The sequence below is a fragment of the Lontra canadensis genome, unplaced genomic scaffold (genome assembly GCF_010015895.1).
Source record: "Lontra canadensis isolate GAN:19392208 unplaced genomic scaffold, GSC_riverotter_1.0 scaffold45, whole genome shotgun sequence".
NCBI classification, from domain to species: Eukaryota; Metazoa; Chordata; class Mammalia; order Carnivora; family Mustelidae; genus Lontra; species Lontra canadensis.
In genome coordinates, this window is record NW_022631039.1 from 12,298,110 (window position 1) to 12,313,306 (window position 15,197).

General features: G+C 51.1%; 1 protein-coding gene across 1 annotated transcript in view; it reads right to left on the minus strand.

The window, feature by feature from the left end:
* Positions 1 to 15,197, minus strand: part of SDK1 (sidekick cell adhesion molecule 1) — a 230,773-nt gene that overhangs the window by 98,286 nt on the left and 117,290 nt on the right. Inside the window, exons 18-20 of the mRNA XM_032872773.1 lie at positions 8,744 to 8,853; positions 7,021 to 7,171; positions 6,195 to 6,432 (exon numbers count right to left, since the gene is read on the minus strand). Coding sequence (XP_032728664.1) covers positions 6,195 to 6,432; positions 7,021 to 7,171; positions 8,744 to 8,853 — 499 coding nt within the window. The remainder of the gene's footprint in view (positions 1 to 6,194; positions 6,433 to 7,020; positions 7,172 to 8,743; positions 8,854 to 15,197) is intronic.

Genomic DNA, 15,197 nt, shown 5'->3' on the forward strand with positions numbered 1-15,197 from the left:
GACGGACACGCATACAGGGAGGCCACTGTGGCAAGTCTGGAGGGACGCGGCCACGAGCCCGGAAGCCAGCAGGAGCGGGGACAGGGTCCTGGAGCAGAGATTTCCCCAGGGTCTGCAGAGGAGCGGGACCCTGCTGACGCCTTCGTGTCTGACTTCTGGCCTTCAGAATGGCAGGAGAGTAAATCTGTGCTGTGTTAAGCCCTCATTCTGGGGTGCTTTGTTACGGTGGCCTGGGAAACTAATTCTTCAAGAAAAAAGTGCCAGGAGTCATGTAGGTCCTAGAGGTGCTGTCACCTTATCTTCCAGCTTGGCCAGGTCACCACCACAGCCAGTGGCTCCTGCAGACAGAGGCCGAGAAGAGAAGACCAAGGAAAGCCCGAGAAGGCACATTGCTGAGGGAACATGGAACTTGGGGTGTTGGTGGGCAGGGCTTGGCACCTTCTGGTCCCCAGACAGTGGAGTCATGGAGGCCTCCCGGCGGCAAAGACCTTGGCTCCAGCCCCAAGCCCGGTGACTTCCCGGCCTCCATGGCCCAGCGGTGGGCCTGTCCCCCCTACTCACCACATCAACCACCTTCAGAACACAGGCGTTAGACTGGTTGCTGGTGGAGGCCAGTCAACGTGTCCCCAGAACAGAAGAGTCACCTGTTGGTATCTGTTCGCATAAGGGTTCAGGGATCTTCCTCATACTTTTAGAGAGAGACAATGTCGGTCAGCCCACACCTGCTGGATACACTTTTTCTTCCCAAATATGTTAGTTGGGAGTCATTCCTATGGTTTGTCAGTCATTCAACAAAATAGTAGTAATTTATCTGAGCAACTAAGTGTCACAAAAAAGAATATTTATAATTTCAAGCTTCCTCAGCCCTCTAAGGGACACGTGCTTGCCACCCACGCTTCCCTGTGTCCCCTGTGACTTCTGGTGGCGGCTCCCGCAGGGCTCATGCACATTCTCCGTGCCCGAGGGGGCTCCTGCCACGGCAGTCACCCCAGGACATCGCTCACACATATGCTTATTGTGTTCAAGAAACAAGGGTTACTTGGCTACCTTGATTCAACTGTGAACTGAGTCATGACCACTCGAAGAACAGGCAAGCTGACAATTTATCAGACTCTATTTAGAGTAAGATGAGAACTCCAAAGGTGCTGCGTGCCCACGACAGCAGTGCTGCGTTCTAAGAACCGTCCCTGCCTGTAAGAGAGAGAGACTGTTGTCATAGCAACACAACGCGTCCGCCTCTCTAATCCGTAATGGTTTCCTGCAGGCCCATGTATGACACGGTGAGTGCTCAGTCCTTACCACGGATCTACAGATCACACTGATTTTCTAGGGTGTGGTAATATGCACATCCGTGTCCTGAAGGGCATCCACTGCCCCAGAGAAGGAAGGCCACCCAGTGAGTGGGATGACTGAATGGGGCACCAGGAGCTCGGCTGTGTGTCCAAGGACGGAGCCACAGAAAAAGGCCATGCTTGGGATTCTGTGTCAGTGGATTCAGATCTCACTGGGATCCCATCGGCCATTTAGTTACAAAGTATCTGTGGTTTTAAGATTTGGTAGGAAAAGAAAAATCTTTTCCATTATCTGTTTCGAGGTAGATTCGACTTCCTTTCCAAACTGCCATCTTGCATCTGGGGACAGTGTTAGAGATTCCTTTCATGAAGAACAATCCTGATTAAAATGCTTCTCTTTTCTTCATTCGCTCTCTCTCCAGGATTCCTCACGGCTCAGTTTTTTGATGTTTAGGGCCTCATTTATCCTTATATCATAATAAATCAGAGGATGTCACAAAGCTAGTTAGAGCATACTTCAAAATGGGAAACGTCATTTCAATGTGGTTCAAGATGTTCTGCTCTGTGCTCCCCACACCAGCTTTCTGTACGGCCATGACTATGGCATATGAGAGGACCCCTGTGTGGCCATCTCCACAAGACATTCGTCTACAGTTCTATTTTCCCCATCGGCTCCCTCCCCGCCTTGCCTAGCCATCAGCTGCACTCCACCCCTGGGCCTTGCAACACCTGCTCTCTCCTACCCACCCCCACGGGCTGAGGGGTGCCTGGCAGGATCTGTTCTAGGAAGGGGCGATTCCTCTGCTGGACCAGGGAAGGTAAGACATCAACGTTGCTGCAATGGGGAGGGGCCTGCTTGTCAGAGGTGAAGGGTTGCCCCAGTAGGAAGTTCTGGAAGCACTGTTCAAAGGTGGAGGTGCTGAAGCCCCAAAGGACCAGCAACATTGGAAGGCATGCCAGAGAAGGCCCCAGGTTGGGGGGACCAATGTCTGAGCGCCAGTACTCTTGGTGGAGAGGTCAGCCCAAGAGGGGTCCTAGGAGCCCACTTTTCCTGTACCCCAAAAGTCTGAAGTCTGAGTCATCTCATCTTGAAATGAAGATCAATAACCCTATTATTCAGTGTGATGAAAACATCTGGAGAACCAAAACTCTTCTAATTGAACAAACACCCCATTAAAAGCCAAAAAATAATTTTCTGTAAGCCAGAACCCTCAAAATAAGAAAGAATGTGTGAGCATAAAGCAGAACTTACATTGCAAAGACAATTTTGAGACCAGAAACTTTCTCAATAAGCAAATGATGAAATCGATGCAGTTAGTTTTGGGGGCCTAGTTCCAGCCTATGATTGTCCTTTAGTTGTGCAAAAATATGTGTCGTTTCTGTCAACCAAGACAAAAACAAACTCATCGTGCCTTTTTTTTTTTAATACCAAAGCTGCACCTTGATATTAACTAAAACACAGAAATGCCTACAAAAACAATATCATTCAAGAGAGTTTCCTCAGAGTTATAGGGTAGGAGGCAACGCAAGATGGTCTGAAGGGAACAGAGCTAGAAGCAAGCATCTGGGGTGAGCTGACGCCTAGAGTGATCTCCCCAGCATTCTCCTGACCACTGTAAAGGGAGCTTTGCAGCAGCTGAACAGATTTCTACAAAAATATAGTCTCACCTCAGCAATTTTGCCATGAGTTTGTCTTTTGAGAGTGTTCTTTGGAAACCTAACAAAACAGTATTATTTTCCATTTTTATTACATTTTATTCAACCTTATGTGTTATTTAGCTTACAGTTTCCGGAACAAAATCCTTGAAAAGTAATTTAGCTGCGTGTAACACTTGAGGTTAACAGTTATTTTCCCTCAGCTCCTTCAAGATTATTCTCATTCCATTATGATTCCATTGTTCCATTGTCCTCTGGCCTCCACTGTTCTTGAGAAGTTGGCTTCAAATTGTCTTGTCTTCTGTAGGTAAGATGCCTTCCCTCCAAGTGTTTTCAAAATTTTCTTTGGTTTTCATGCTCTACAGTTGCAGCATAATGTATTTCGGTGTGAATTTATTTTATTTATTCTGTGCAAGATTCACTTTTCTTCAGTCTGATAAAGTATCAGTTCTCAAGCTTCTTGGCTATTATCTGCCTATATTTTCTCATTCTCATCTCCTCGCTCCTTCCCCTCTGAGTCTTATTAGTTATATGTTGGGCCTTCTCATTCCATTCTTTATGTCTTCTAACCTCTCTGTCACGTTTTCAGCCTCAGTGTCTTTGTACTATATTTTAAGTTATTTACTCATACCTAGTTTCCGGTTTGGTAATTTTCTCTTTAGCAGCATCTAAACTGCTTTTTACCTAATGGTAGCATTTTATTTTCAGTGGCTGTGTCCTATTTGTTTTCTTAAAGAGTGCTTCCAAAGTGGCAACTTTACCTAAAGTTTTAATGCTTTATTTTCATAATTTAAGACTACAGCCTTATTTTATATTTATTCCAGTTCTTATCAGGATATAATTGATACACCACATTGTGTAAGATTAATGTGTACAACATGTTGATCTGAGACACTTATGTACTGCAAGGAGACTACCACCATAACATTAGCTAACACATCCATCGGTCACAAAATTATTGTCCCTTTCTTGTAGTGAGAACATTTAAGATCTACTCTCCTGGCAACTTTCAAGTATATAATGCAGTATTATTAACTATGATGATGATGCTATACATAAGATTACTCAGAACTTATTCATTTCACACCGGGAAGTCTTTAATAATTTTAAACTTATATAAATAAGTAAATAACTTATATAAGTAATTTTATACTTATTACATATTCTCTTTCATACTATTATGTATTTTAAAGCAGTCAAGGCCCTATTTCCTCCCTACCTCCTTTCCTTTCTTCCTTCTTTCCTAAAACAAAAAAGATCTTACTCTTACTCATACCAGAGTATTTCCTTGTGTGTTTGAAAGTTGTGACTTTATCTTTAAAAGCAGATTTTTCTTTGGGACAAGTTGGCTGTGGCAGTATCTCTCCAGAGATGTTTCCTACTTTGGTTGCCCAGAAAGTCTGGCCTTTATCAGATGGGTCCTTTATCAGATGAAGGATTTGCAAATACCTTCAATGATTGGGGGACTGCTTTTAATTGTTGTTTTTTTACTTTATGGTGTTCTTTGAAGCACAGAGGTTTTTGTGTTAGTGAAGTCTCTTCTTTTGTGGCTTGTGCTCTTGGTATCTGGAACGAAGTTTTCCATTGGTTTCTTTTCTAGGAGTTTCTGGACCCAACAGAGTAAATTCAAAACTCAAACCTGAGCTGGGCACAGGACTTAGAGTTACATTTTTTTCCTATTCAGAGTCTGGGTAGACAGGTGGACTTCCTGTCTACTTCCTGTCCCTGGGCAGAGATTTTCAGTCTCTCCTTTCAATGGGGGTACAGCATTCAGGAGCCTCATCTGTGTGCAGAGACCTTGATTCTAACTCACCCCCCCCGCCTTGTGCAAACTTGTGGCTGAAACTTCTATCCTTGGCTGCAAGTCTCGAAGATTCTAGGATGGATGTCCACCTCCCAGGCCAACCCCGGGGTGGCCACAGGACCAGCGCAGCACTTATGGGTTCAGTCCCTGTCTGCCTCTGACTTCTGGGGATTTCCTCTGGTTTTCTTATGAGGACATCAATACATTCTAAATCTCAATGATATTTTGTCCATAATTTTCTAGTTACTTACAGCAAAGTTTTTTTTTTTTTAATGTTTTCTTGCTCTGCCTATTGCTGGGGTTAGAACAGTCCCCTTAGAATGTTTCAAGTCCTCCTTTTTGTCACAAAGACTGAATAGAGCTTTTTAGAAATCCATGTGAGCACAGAGCCACAAGCTGAGTGTAGTGTCTCGATCTTTTCTTTCTAATGTAATAAAATCTACGGCCTGAAAGAAAGCCAGGAAGGCATCTGAGCCAGCCCCAGCTACTCCGGCAAACCCCTCTTCAAATATCGGTCCTCTTGGAAGGGGAGCACTACGCTTCCTTCTCTTCAGGAGATAACCTCGCCATTTCAGACCAGGTAGAAAGAACTGGTCTGTGTCACTGTGCGTCTTTAAACATGACTGGAGCCCTCTTTGTCACTCCACTAACTCAAACCAGGCTAGCAGGGGTCCCCTAAACCACAGGTTAGCCTGCAAAGCCTGAGAGATCAGGGGAACTCACTGCAGCCCAGACTGCAGCCCAAGACGACTGAGTGCTGACCCGAAGTACTTAGTACTTTTCCTTTCCTCCCTGGGTGCCAACGGTAACCCCGAGCCTGGTGGCTCTGTGCAGAGGGGTGCGTGCCATTTGTGGATAGGTGTTAGGGGCCGGGGTGTACGCTCTTTGCTCCTTCTTCTTCCTCGGGTAGCTGGGCCCGGACAAGGATTGGGCCAATAGCACAGCAGAGTCTAGGTCCCTGAATTATGAGCCCCCTGCCAAACAGGACCCCGTCCTACTCAATAATGAGCTTGAAATGAAGCTCTGCTGTGTCAAAGGCAATCGAACCTTCGAGGGGCTACTGTTAGTGCCGGGGAGATGGTCTCAGCCCCTCCCACACACTTCTTTGTCAAGAGGAGGTCCGGAGCCTTGTGTTATAAAGATCTCCCTCAGAATCACTATACATCCTTGCTTACTATCATTAAGGGTGAAAGTCATACCTAAATTTAAAAGATAATACCATGAGTCCAGCCCCCAGTAAGACCCATGATTAATTTCAAATTAGAGGCTTGGACTCTAATGACATTTTCCTGAAATTCCCACCGACATTGACGTAATTACTGGGTTAGGAAAATACTGGCATAGACATGGGGGGGCAGAGTCACTGAGATGTGATGTGGGGACAGGGGACACGGAGCCCCATCTCCAGGGAGACCCAGGTCGGGGCTGAGCCTCTGCCTCACCTGACTCCCGTGTGCGGCCCCGCACGGCCTCGCTCCAGGGCCCGGCCCCGATGGCGTTGAACGCCTGCACCTGGAGCTCGTACTCCGTCCACTCCTCCAGCCCCTCGATGGTGAACTCCCTTTCCAGCCGGTCGTGGATGGCCTGCGCCAGCGCCGGCGCCTGGAGGTCGGGGCGCCAGTACTTAATCCTGTAGCCCACCGACTCGGGGTTCCCGTTGTACTGGGAATCAGGCAGCGGCTGGAAGCAAATGACACACGTGGTGAGCCGACATCTCAGAACCACCCCGTCAAGGTCCCCAAGCGTCCGCCGGTCTTAGCAGGCCCCGTCCATGGAAAATACTTTCCGGGGGGAATAGTCTTAGAACCTCTACCACGTTGTTCCCTGGAACTCTTCTTCTGTTAATTAAATGAAATCCTGTCAGTAACTCGGGCTGGACATAATTTCTTTTAATACATTTTGGCTTAGTTTTGTGGGGGAAAGTTTCTGAATAAATGTCAAGCCGCTTCTCCTACAAACACCGAGTGTTGGCTCCGCGCTCACCCAGCTTAAGGACTTATGGGTCCGGCCTGCGGCACCACTGGCTTCCCTCCCCCAGAGACGACGCCTCCAGTCCAAGAAGCCAGTGAGTAATGCTACTACTCCTTAGCAGGATCGCCTGGGCTGGTCTGCGACCCAACAGCAACTGTGAAATGCAATACTTTTTGGTTTAATTAGCTCTGACTAGGACAAAGCCATGACTGAGAGACCCCTAAGCTCTGGCTTCACGTGCAGACATGGACACTCCAGGCAACTGTCCCTGCAGCCAACTTCCGACCCCCAACTCACCACCCAGCGGAGCCGCAGGCTGGTCTCACTGGCCGTTCGCACGGAGACGCTGGTGGGGGCCACATCGGGGGGGGCCTGCAGGGTCTGGATGACTCGGGATGACTGGCTAAAGGGGCTGGCACCAACGACGTTCACTTGCCTCATGCGAAACCTAGATGGAAAGCCGCAGACAGAGTTATTCTGCAGGAAAGACAGAACAAAAACCCACCACCTTCTCAGGATGTTCTGCTGTGTGTCTGTGTCATGAAGGCTGTCCCGAGGATGCCCTCTTTCTACCGGGTTTCATGAAAAATGCAAATTGCATATTTGGCCCTTCCCACTAGAGTCTCCAAGGAATGGTAAATTTGTTCCAACGCAAAGATTTTAAATTCCCAAGCAAAGCATAACTGAATGGGTTACATGGCCAGAAATCTGTCATCAGATGCCACTGGTTGACTTGTGTTTAGGGTAAGGCTGGGGATCAGAGGGCAAGGAGCCAAATGATGGCCTTGAGAATCTGGTGTCGTTTCAATGAGCACGGGTGCCTGTACCCCATTTTCTGTTGGCTCAGGGGAGGAGCACTGGCCCCAGAACCCACACCCCAGGACTCGGACCCCATTGGAACTGAGACCTGAGGCAAATCAGACTTGCCCCCATTTCCTTACCTACAGAATGAGGGTGCGATGGACGTGCTTTAGAGCCTCGGTTAATATTTTTGGTTCTCTCTCCTCTATTTATTTGTACAATTACTTGGAGTGATCTTCTCCCCAGGAAACATGCCCTGAGCACACACGCGCATTCACCACAGGGGCTGGGAGATGATGGGGGTCTCCAATCACAGTTTCTGACCTTGGCCGTGATGATACAGCTGGTACCAGCTTCACAGGGTAAGCTTGGAGCCCCCGCAGCTCACTGTTTGAGAAATGTTTTTTCCTCTAAAAACAAGTGTACGGGGCCTTGATCCATCTGCTCTGATCTCAGGGAGGATGTCACAAGGAACAGAGGCTGAACAGCAGCTCTCATTAGGCATTGTTTTAAAAAGCTCTAATGTTGGTATTATACCAAAAAGAAAATGTTCTTCATGAAGATGTAATGTCACCTTTTACTCTCTGAATTAGTCATTCTTAGTCTTTTACTCCCCGATCTTATGAACAATGACATTATCAAACCCAACATCTGGTGATAACTGGAAATTTCATCTCCGTCAATGATCTTACGGGAAGTTATAATGTCTCTAACGGCTTGTGATCACGCTACCCTTTGTTAAAGCCAAGGATTTACTGCCTGGATAGGTTTCAGGATCAAGAAGCGAAAGGTTACACGGCGTGTTAAGTGCTTGATTAGTGAGCCCCGCCACTCCTGCATCCCAGGAGGGGGAAGGAAAGGACGTTCCAGGGAAGACTGCTTTGTTTACGCACGCATGTTAATAGTCCCAAGTGGTTGTGGACTTTGTGGGGAAAAGCCCCACCTCTCGGCTGCCCATGGCTCTTGGTATTGAGCCCAGTGGAAGAGTGAGCCATTGCAGCTGGCGCTGATGGCTGGAGCGCTGCGGAGCCAGCATCGGGTCTGCACTGGAAATAGTACTCAGCCATGCGTCTTGCTCCAAAGGTTCAGTGGACTGTTAATACCTCTTGGAAATGTCTCAGTTATATGCATGGAATCGGGTTTTGCTCTTCTGGGTTGAAGCCAACTGTTGGCATTGCCAGCCTTCCTCCTGTGGTGGCTTATCACCTGCTGCTCTCACCTGTAATGAGTGTAAGGTGTGAGGTTTGGGATCTCCAACATCTGGGCGTCGGGCTCATTCTCCTCCTCGTAGAGGCTGACCCACTCCTCCTCATCACCGATGGCTCCAACCTATGGGAAAGATGATGCTCATATGGGATGGATGAGCTGGGGCATGGAGACGGCCATGTACAAGACATGTGGCTGCCTGGTGTGTGTCAGGCTGGCAGAGCCATGCGTGTCCCCGACATGGGCAGATAACTGGATCTTGCACACGCGCCCTCAACTAAGCCCTGGAGATATGGCTCCTGCTATTCCCGTCAAGGTCAGGACCTAGAGGATGAAGTCTCTGGGAACAAACCCCCCAGGGCTAATCCACCATGAGAGAGGACCTCCCATGCCATCCTGCCCTTCCTCCTGGTTGACATGCAAGGACTCAAAGAGAGGCCCAGAGAGAAGACTTGGCCAGGATCCCACTTAGGGTCCAGAGCCATTTCCACTACACACTGACCAAGCGGACTCTGTGTCTCCCTTTCCCACCCTGCCCATTTCTGTCCCAAACACACACCAAAGAACCAGCGCAGGCCTTGCACAGAGAAAGACTGGGCCCTGCCCTGGGAGTCAGACCAGCGGGCCAAGTCAAGAGAGCCATGAAGGGAGACAACATGACTTCATACCAGCCAAGAAAGCCCTAATTCTCCAACACAGGTTTCTGCATCCCTGTGCCAGGCACATGTGGCCTTGTGCAGGCCATGTGGCTCTGGGGGACCTGGCGGACGCGTGTGGAGGGAAGGCTGGGAACGCAGAGGGGGTTTCAGGCCAAACAAGCGGGGGTGAGGTGGGTCAGCCCAGGCCTCTTTGCTTTTAACGCTCTGTAAATATGTCAGATGACAGTGCAGAAATGTGCTCATTAAATCTGCGGAGAGATCATTCGGCAAGTGGCCAGGTGGCTGGAGGACGGCTTAAGAATTTAAAGTCTTGGATAACCGGAGAAAGGTTCAGGAGGGCATGGAGGAGGCCAAGCAGACACAGAGCTGGGCGGCCCACCTCCTCCAGGAAGCTAAGTGCAAACTCGAAGCTCGGAACAGCCTGCACTGAAAGCACAGACACAGTCGGCAGTTCCTCAGAAAGTTAGACGGAGGATAACCCTGTGGGCCAGCGAGTCCACGCCCAGCGTCCAGCTGGGATGACCCAGAAGCTGGTCCTCTAGGGAGCACGCGAGCACTTCTGTTCCTGGCGGCTCTCTTCACAGCGGCTACAGGGGAAAGCCTCACGAAGGCCGGTCGCAGGAGGCACAGAGGAACACTGTGGTGTGTCCACACGGGGGAGTCCTAGTTAGCGGGACGCAGGCACCTACAGTCTACGGCATGGGCAAACCTCGAAAACACGAGGCTAAGTGTAAGAAGCCAGACCCTAAAGACCATGTTTATATGATTCTACTTCATAAAATTCACAGAATAGGTAAATCCAGAGTCAGACTGCAGATGGCAGGTGCCAGAGGCTGAAGGAGGGAGCTGGGAGTCACTGCTTAATGGTACAGCATTTCCCTTTGGGGTGATGACCCCAAAACCAGGTAGACACGGGGGTTGCGGAGGGTCTGCACTCAGAGTTGGCTCTATGCCCGGCTCAGGGCAGAGCACGTGGCACACAGCAAACGGGATGGGGTGGCTCAGTGGGTTAAGCATCTGCCTTGAGCTCAAGTCCTGATCCTGGGGTCCTGGGATCGAGCCCAATATTGGCCTTCTCTGTTTGTGCACTCTCAAATAAATATATTAAATAAATTTTAATAAGAAGTGTTAAAATGTGGGACGACTGGCCAGAACCATTTGGTAGAAAAGACCTAGAGATCAGAGTCCATGAGCAGCCGGGAGACAGAAAGCAGCGAGGCAGTTGAAGGGGGCAATGAAATCAGAAAACGAAGCAGTTTCCACCACTGGCTGGTGACGGGGGGACAAGGCGGCCAGCATCCTCCAGTCCTCAGCCCTGGGACCCCCACTGGAGCCTGCAGACCCTCACTTCAGAGACACAGAAATGAAAGAGGGAGAAAACAGACATAGATCGAGGCTCAATCCAGGTGGCACGGAAGCATGTCTTGGAGAACAGGAGGGCCAGGCCAGCCCCAGACAGCACTGCATGCCCCCAGGGCCCACAGCCGTCACCTGCCGCCTCCACTGTGCCTGTGAAGTGGGAGAGGCCCGGCAGGGGAAGACTGGCCAACACTAACCATGGCCTGGGTCCATGCAACGCTGCTGGGCAGATGGAGGTGAGTCCCTCTGCAGGTGTGACATCAGGGCAGCGCACGAATGTCCACGTGGGAGCCTTGTGTGTGGCTCAGTGTCCAGCCCGCAGGAGATGCAGTGGGAGTCTGTGGGATGAATGGCTGAGGGCCGGTCTCGGCTCTGCACAGCTCACAAATACCTTCTGAACCCTCAGCAGCGGGGCGAGGAGGTGGAGAGGGCGGGAGGGCTGGGACCACGTTCTCTGCTCAGTTATCGCTGCTCTATACATGAACAAGATTTATGAAGGTCTTAAAGCCAAAACGCTAACAATTCAGCTGCCCTGTACTGAGCAGCAGGCCCTGCGGACAGGGCCTCACGGGAGGATCTGGTGGTTTCTGAGTCCCAGGTGACAGGCAGCTCCTTTGAGTGAAAGGGATCCCTGGGAGACTGAACCAGAGCACATGTACTCGTTCTTGGAAGACAAGTTTGGGGGGGAAAAAGGGAGAAGGAAAGAAAAAAGGAAGAAGAGCCAACTTCAGTTTCAGGGCAATCCGTTCAAGAGTTTTTATTTACCGCCAGATCCCAGGCTGAGAGAGCGCAGGCGAGTGGGGTACTCAGGACACTGAGGGATGGAGGCGAGCGCCAGCCATGGGTACCTGCTCGTGGCCATTGGGCACTGCGGCACCTGTGCTGCCTGGTGCCTTCATGTCTTTACGTGTCTGCCTGCGTGTGGGGGAAACCTGCATGCTCGGTGCCGCTTTTTGGCCAAATCCCCAGCCGAACCGTGGAGCTCTCTTGTGCTTTTGCAAAGCCACTCCCCTCCCCTCCTCTCTCCAGGTGCCCTAGCCTCAGCCCTCCAACTGTGGTTGCTTTCTTTGAGCTCCTGGGGCAGAGGGATGTCTCCAGGCTAAGAAACAGCAGAGTGGTGGTGGCAAGTGCTTGGCCTTGGACCCTGGCTGTTGGCATTCCACCTGCCTGGTTGCCTCCCTGGCCTAGAGGCATCCATCTGCCGGCCGGGTGGCTGCCCTGACCCCGTGGCCATCACCCCTCCCCGGCCATGGCTTGCTCCTGGCCACACAGCTGCCATGGTTGACAGGGCTCGGCATGTGGCCTCAGCGGGGTCAGCAGCAGTCAGCTGCACTGGGTCCCAAGCCCGTTCCACTCACGTGCCTGTAAAGATGGGTGGAGAACTGGCAAGGCCTCCTTCCCGGGCCAGTGGCGGGGCTTTGAGAAGGGAGGACAGGATGAAGCAGCAGGCTCGTTTGGGTCTTGGGCCAGGTTGGCCCACAGCTCTGCCGCCAGGACGTGGGGTGGGGGGCATTGGATGAGGACTCCTACTTAGCCTACCCAGGGAAGGAGGTCCCCCAGTGGAGGGCCGCTGAGCAGGGAGGGCTCTCCTTCTGGAGTGCCAGGGCCCTGCTCACCTCCACCAGCCCCAGCCTCCTCCTCCTGTGAAGGTGGCCGCTGGCTGAGGGCAGGGCTGCTGTTCCGCCTCTAGCAGTAGGGCTGACACTGATGGCTGGGGAACCCCAAGGTCACACTTCCCGCCTTCTCACAGAGCACTCTGTCTTCTTTTGTATAAAACCTGGATTTGAACGTGTGCCGAGTGAGCGGTGAGGCCAGGTGGCCCCATACAGCTTCTGGGCTCTTCCTGCCACTTCTCCCTGCAAAGCCAGTCTGTCATTCTGGGGAGGTGTCACTCAGCCTTAAACACCTGTAGCTCGCGAATGTTCTGCCATCTCTCTGGAGGGCGCCTCCCCCTCCTGCTCCTGTCCTGGTGGCTGGTGAACTCCTCCAGAATCCACAGAGCACCTGGGCCTCTGGGAAGCTTCTGTGACCCACACCCCACCACCCCCAGCTCTGCCCCCCCACCCCCACCAGGCTGCTACCTCTGTGCTATCAGGGCATCATCCCTGTCCCTGACACACAGCGCTCCTCCCACCTGTCACAGTCCCTTAAAGACACGACTCTCTTACAAACACATGGTGTGTGTCCAGGATTCCTTTTGCTCACAGATGAGGGAACCAGCAAGGGTCTAGAAATGGTTCAGACAATACCAGATTCAAAGTACGGGGGTCCGCGAATGAGGACGCTGCGACAAGGTGGCCAAGTCAGAAGTAAGGCCAGCTACAAGAGCACGGCGATCATAACCTCTGGGCGTGCGGCTTTCCATCTCCTCTACGGTTGCATCGAACTTCACAGAGCCCGGCCGAATCATAAACAGTAAGATGAACAGTTATAGTTCTTAAGACAGATGAGCCTTAGGAGTCAGTGCACTCTGGCTGAGGGCCAAATCTGGCCCACCTCCTGTTGTTGTAAATAAAGTTTTATTGGAACACGGCCACACTCGTTGGTTTGTGTACTGCCCGCCAATGGCTATTTCCATGCTCCTGTGGCAGAGCTGTGTGTTTGTCACAGAGACCAGCTGCCCGAAGGCCTGAAGTATTAACTGCCTGGCCCTTTACAGGAAAAGTTTGCCATCCCCCCTCCAGCATTTCACCCACAGGACATGCAGCACTCCCTCTGCCTTGCTTCCGAGGTGTCTTGCCACGTGTGTTCTCCCTTTTGTCCGCGTGAGAGCCCCCAGGCATGTTCAGGGTCTTACTCCTCTCTGTAGCCCTGGCATCTCCCCCAGGGTTCCAGCCCAGGCTGTTGGCTCCACAGACGAAGGAACATGAGGGAACACGTGCACGGTTTCCAAAATCGATATTGAAAATGGGTTGTCCTGCATTGAGCTCCGAAAGCAGATGATTACCGAAAATGTAATTTTACTTATAGACCTCTGAAGGGGGGATGGGGTGCTTACATTTCTATAATAAAAGGTTTACATTTTGATCTAAAGCGACCAGAATTCTTCTTAGTGAGAAACAGAAGTCTTTTTAACACTTGCTAGGCTCCTCTGGCTCTCTAGTTAGATTTCAAAACCGTCATGATGGAGTGTTCCAGAAGTAACTGGCTGTTCACTAATGATGCACTGGACATACAGTGTGACAGAGCTCTTTAAAGATGAAACAAATCAGAGCTCCATGGGGAAGCTGGGATTTTGACGGGTTTTTTCTTCTGCTGCTTCTTTTAAAGCTAACAAACAGCACTTTACAATACTTAATACAAAAGCAGAAATGCCACACATTTCAAATGCTGCGCATCAGGGGGTGGTCGTTAGGACCCATTAGGAAGCTGCTATCCTTCTTAAAACCCCAGGACTTGCTGCTCTGCCCACGTTCCTCCCTGAGGGCTCCGACAGGCACATCTGCTCGGCTGGGAGGGTGGGCTCTTTTGGACACAGGTACTCATTTAATACCTGGTGGGGGGAGGTCCCAGACCACCCCCTGCCCTTGCCAAGTGGGTTTTTCCACCAGAGCTGGATTTGTCTGTCCTAGGAAAGCCTCTGCTGTCAGTGGGGCCTCCAAGGAGTTGCGGGGAAGCCAGCCTTCCCCGGGGCAGGACCTCCAACACCCCGCTGAGGCCCCGGTGGCTACGAGGTAAGTGGCTACTCAGAGGACGGTCATTAACCTCATCTCATGAAAGGTAGCCGCAGACGGAGAGGGAGCACGGGAACCGGGAACCCGCATCTGTGCTCTCTGGGAGAGGAGGGAGGATGGAGCCGGGCGGGCGGGAGGAGACAGCTCTCCTTTCATCCAGAGCTAGGAGAGGGAAAAAAGACTCTCCAAGAATTCATTCCATGGAACCCTGCCAAGCCAAGAGCACCCTGCTGGCCGAAACTTTGGTGTCAGCAGGAAAACTTGCGAGTCAAGCAACTTCCACACTTCCCAAGTCCCCTCTTGTTCTGAGTGCTGTCCCCAGTGCCCCTGCCAAATGAAACCCCCCAGTGAGGACGGGGGACAGACGGGGCCTCTCCGCATGGTGCCGCTGGCAGGTCATGCACAACCAGGAAGGGGCTGAGGCCTTAGCAAGGCCCAAGGCCAGTTCTCCAAAAGGCCCCACAGTCATGGGGGGATTGTCCGCACACCTGACCAAGGAGGGTTTGTTCTTTGCAAAAACCCGAGCCATGTTCCCCAGGCCTCTCTCCTGTTCACAGCTGGGCTTGCTGGTTATTTATTTATTCTTTCCTAATTGCTTACCATCCTCTCCATCTTCAGACTCGGGAGGATTGGGAAATGATGGTTGAGTCTTCTACCATGTGGGGCGTCAAGAGCATTGGGTTCTCTTGGCCTCCTCTGGCCTTCCAGCTGTTTCCTCTCCTTTGCCTCCAGTGACCCCAAAATGAAATCTCCCTGCAGGTCTGTCCTGGCGCTC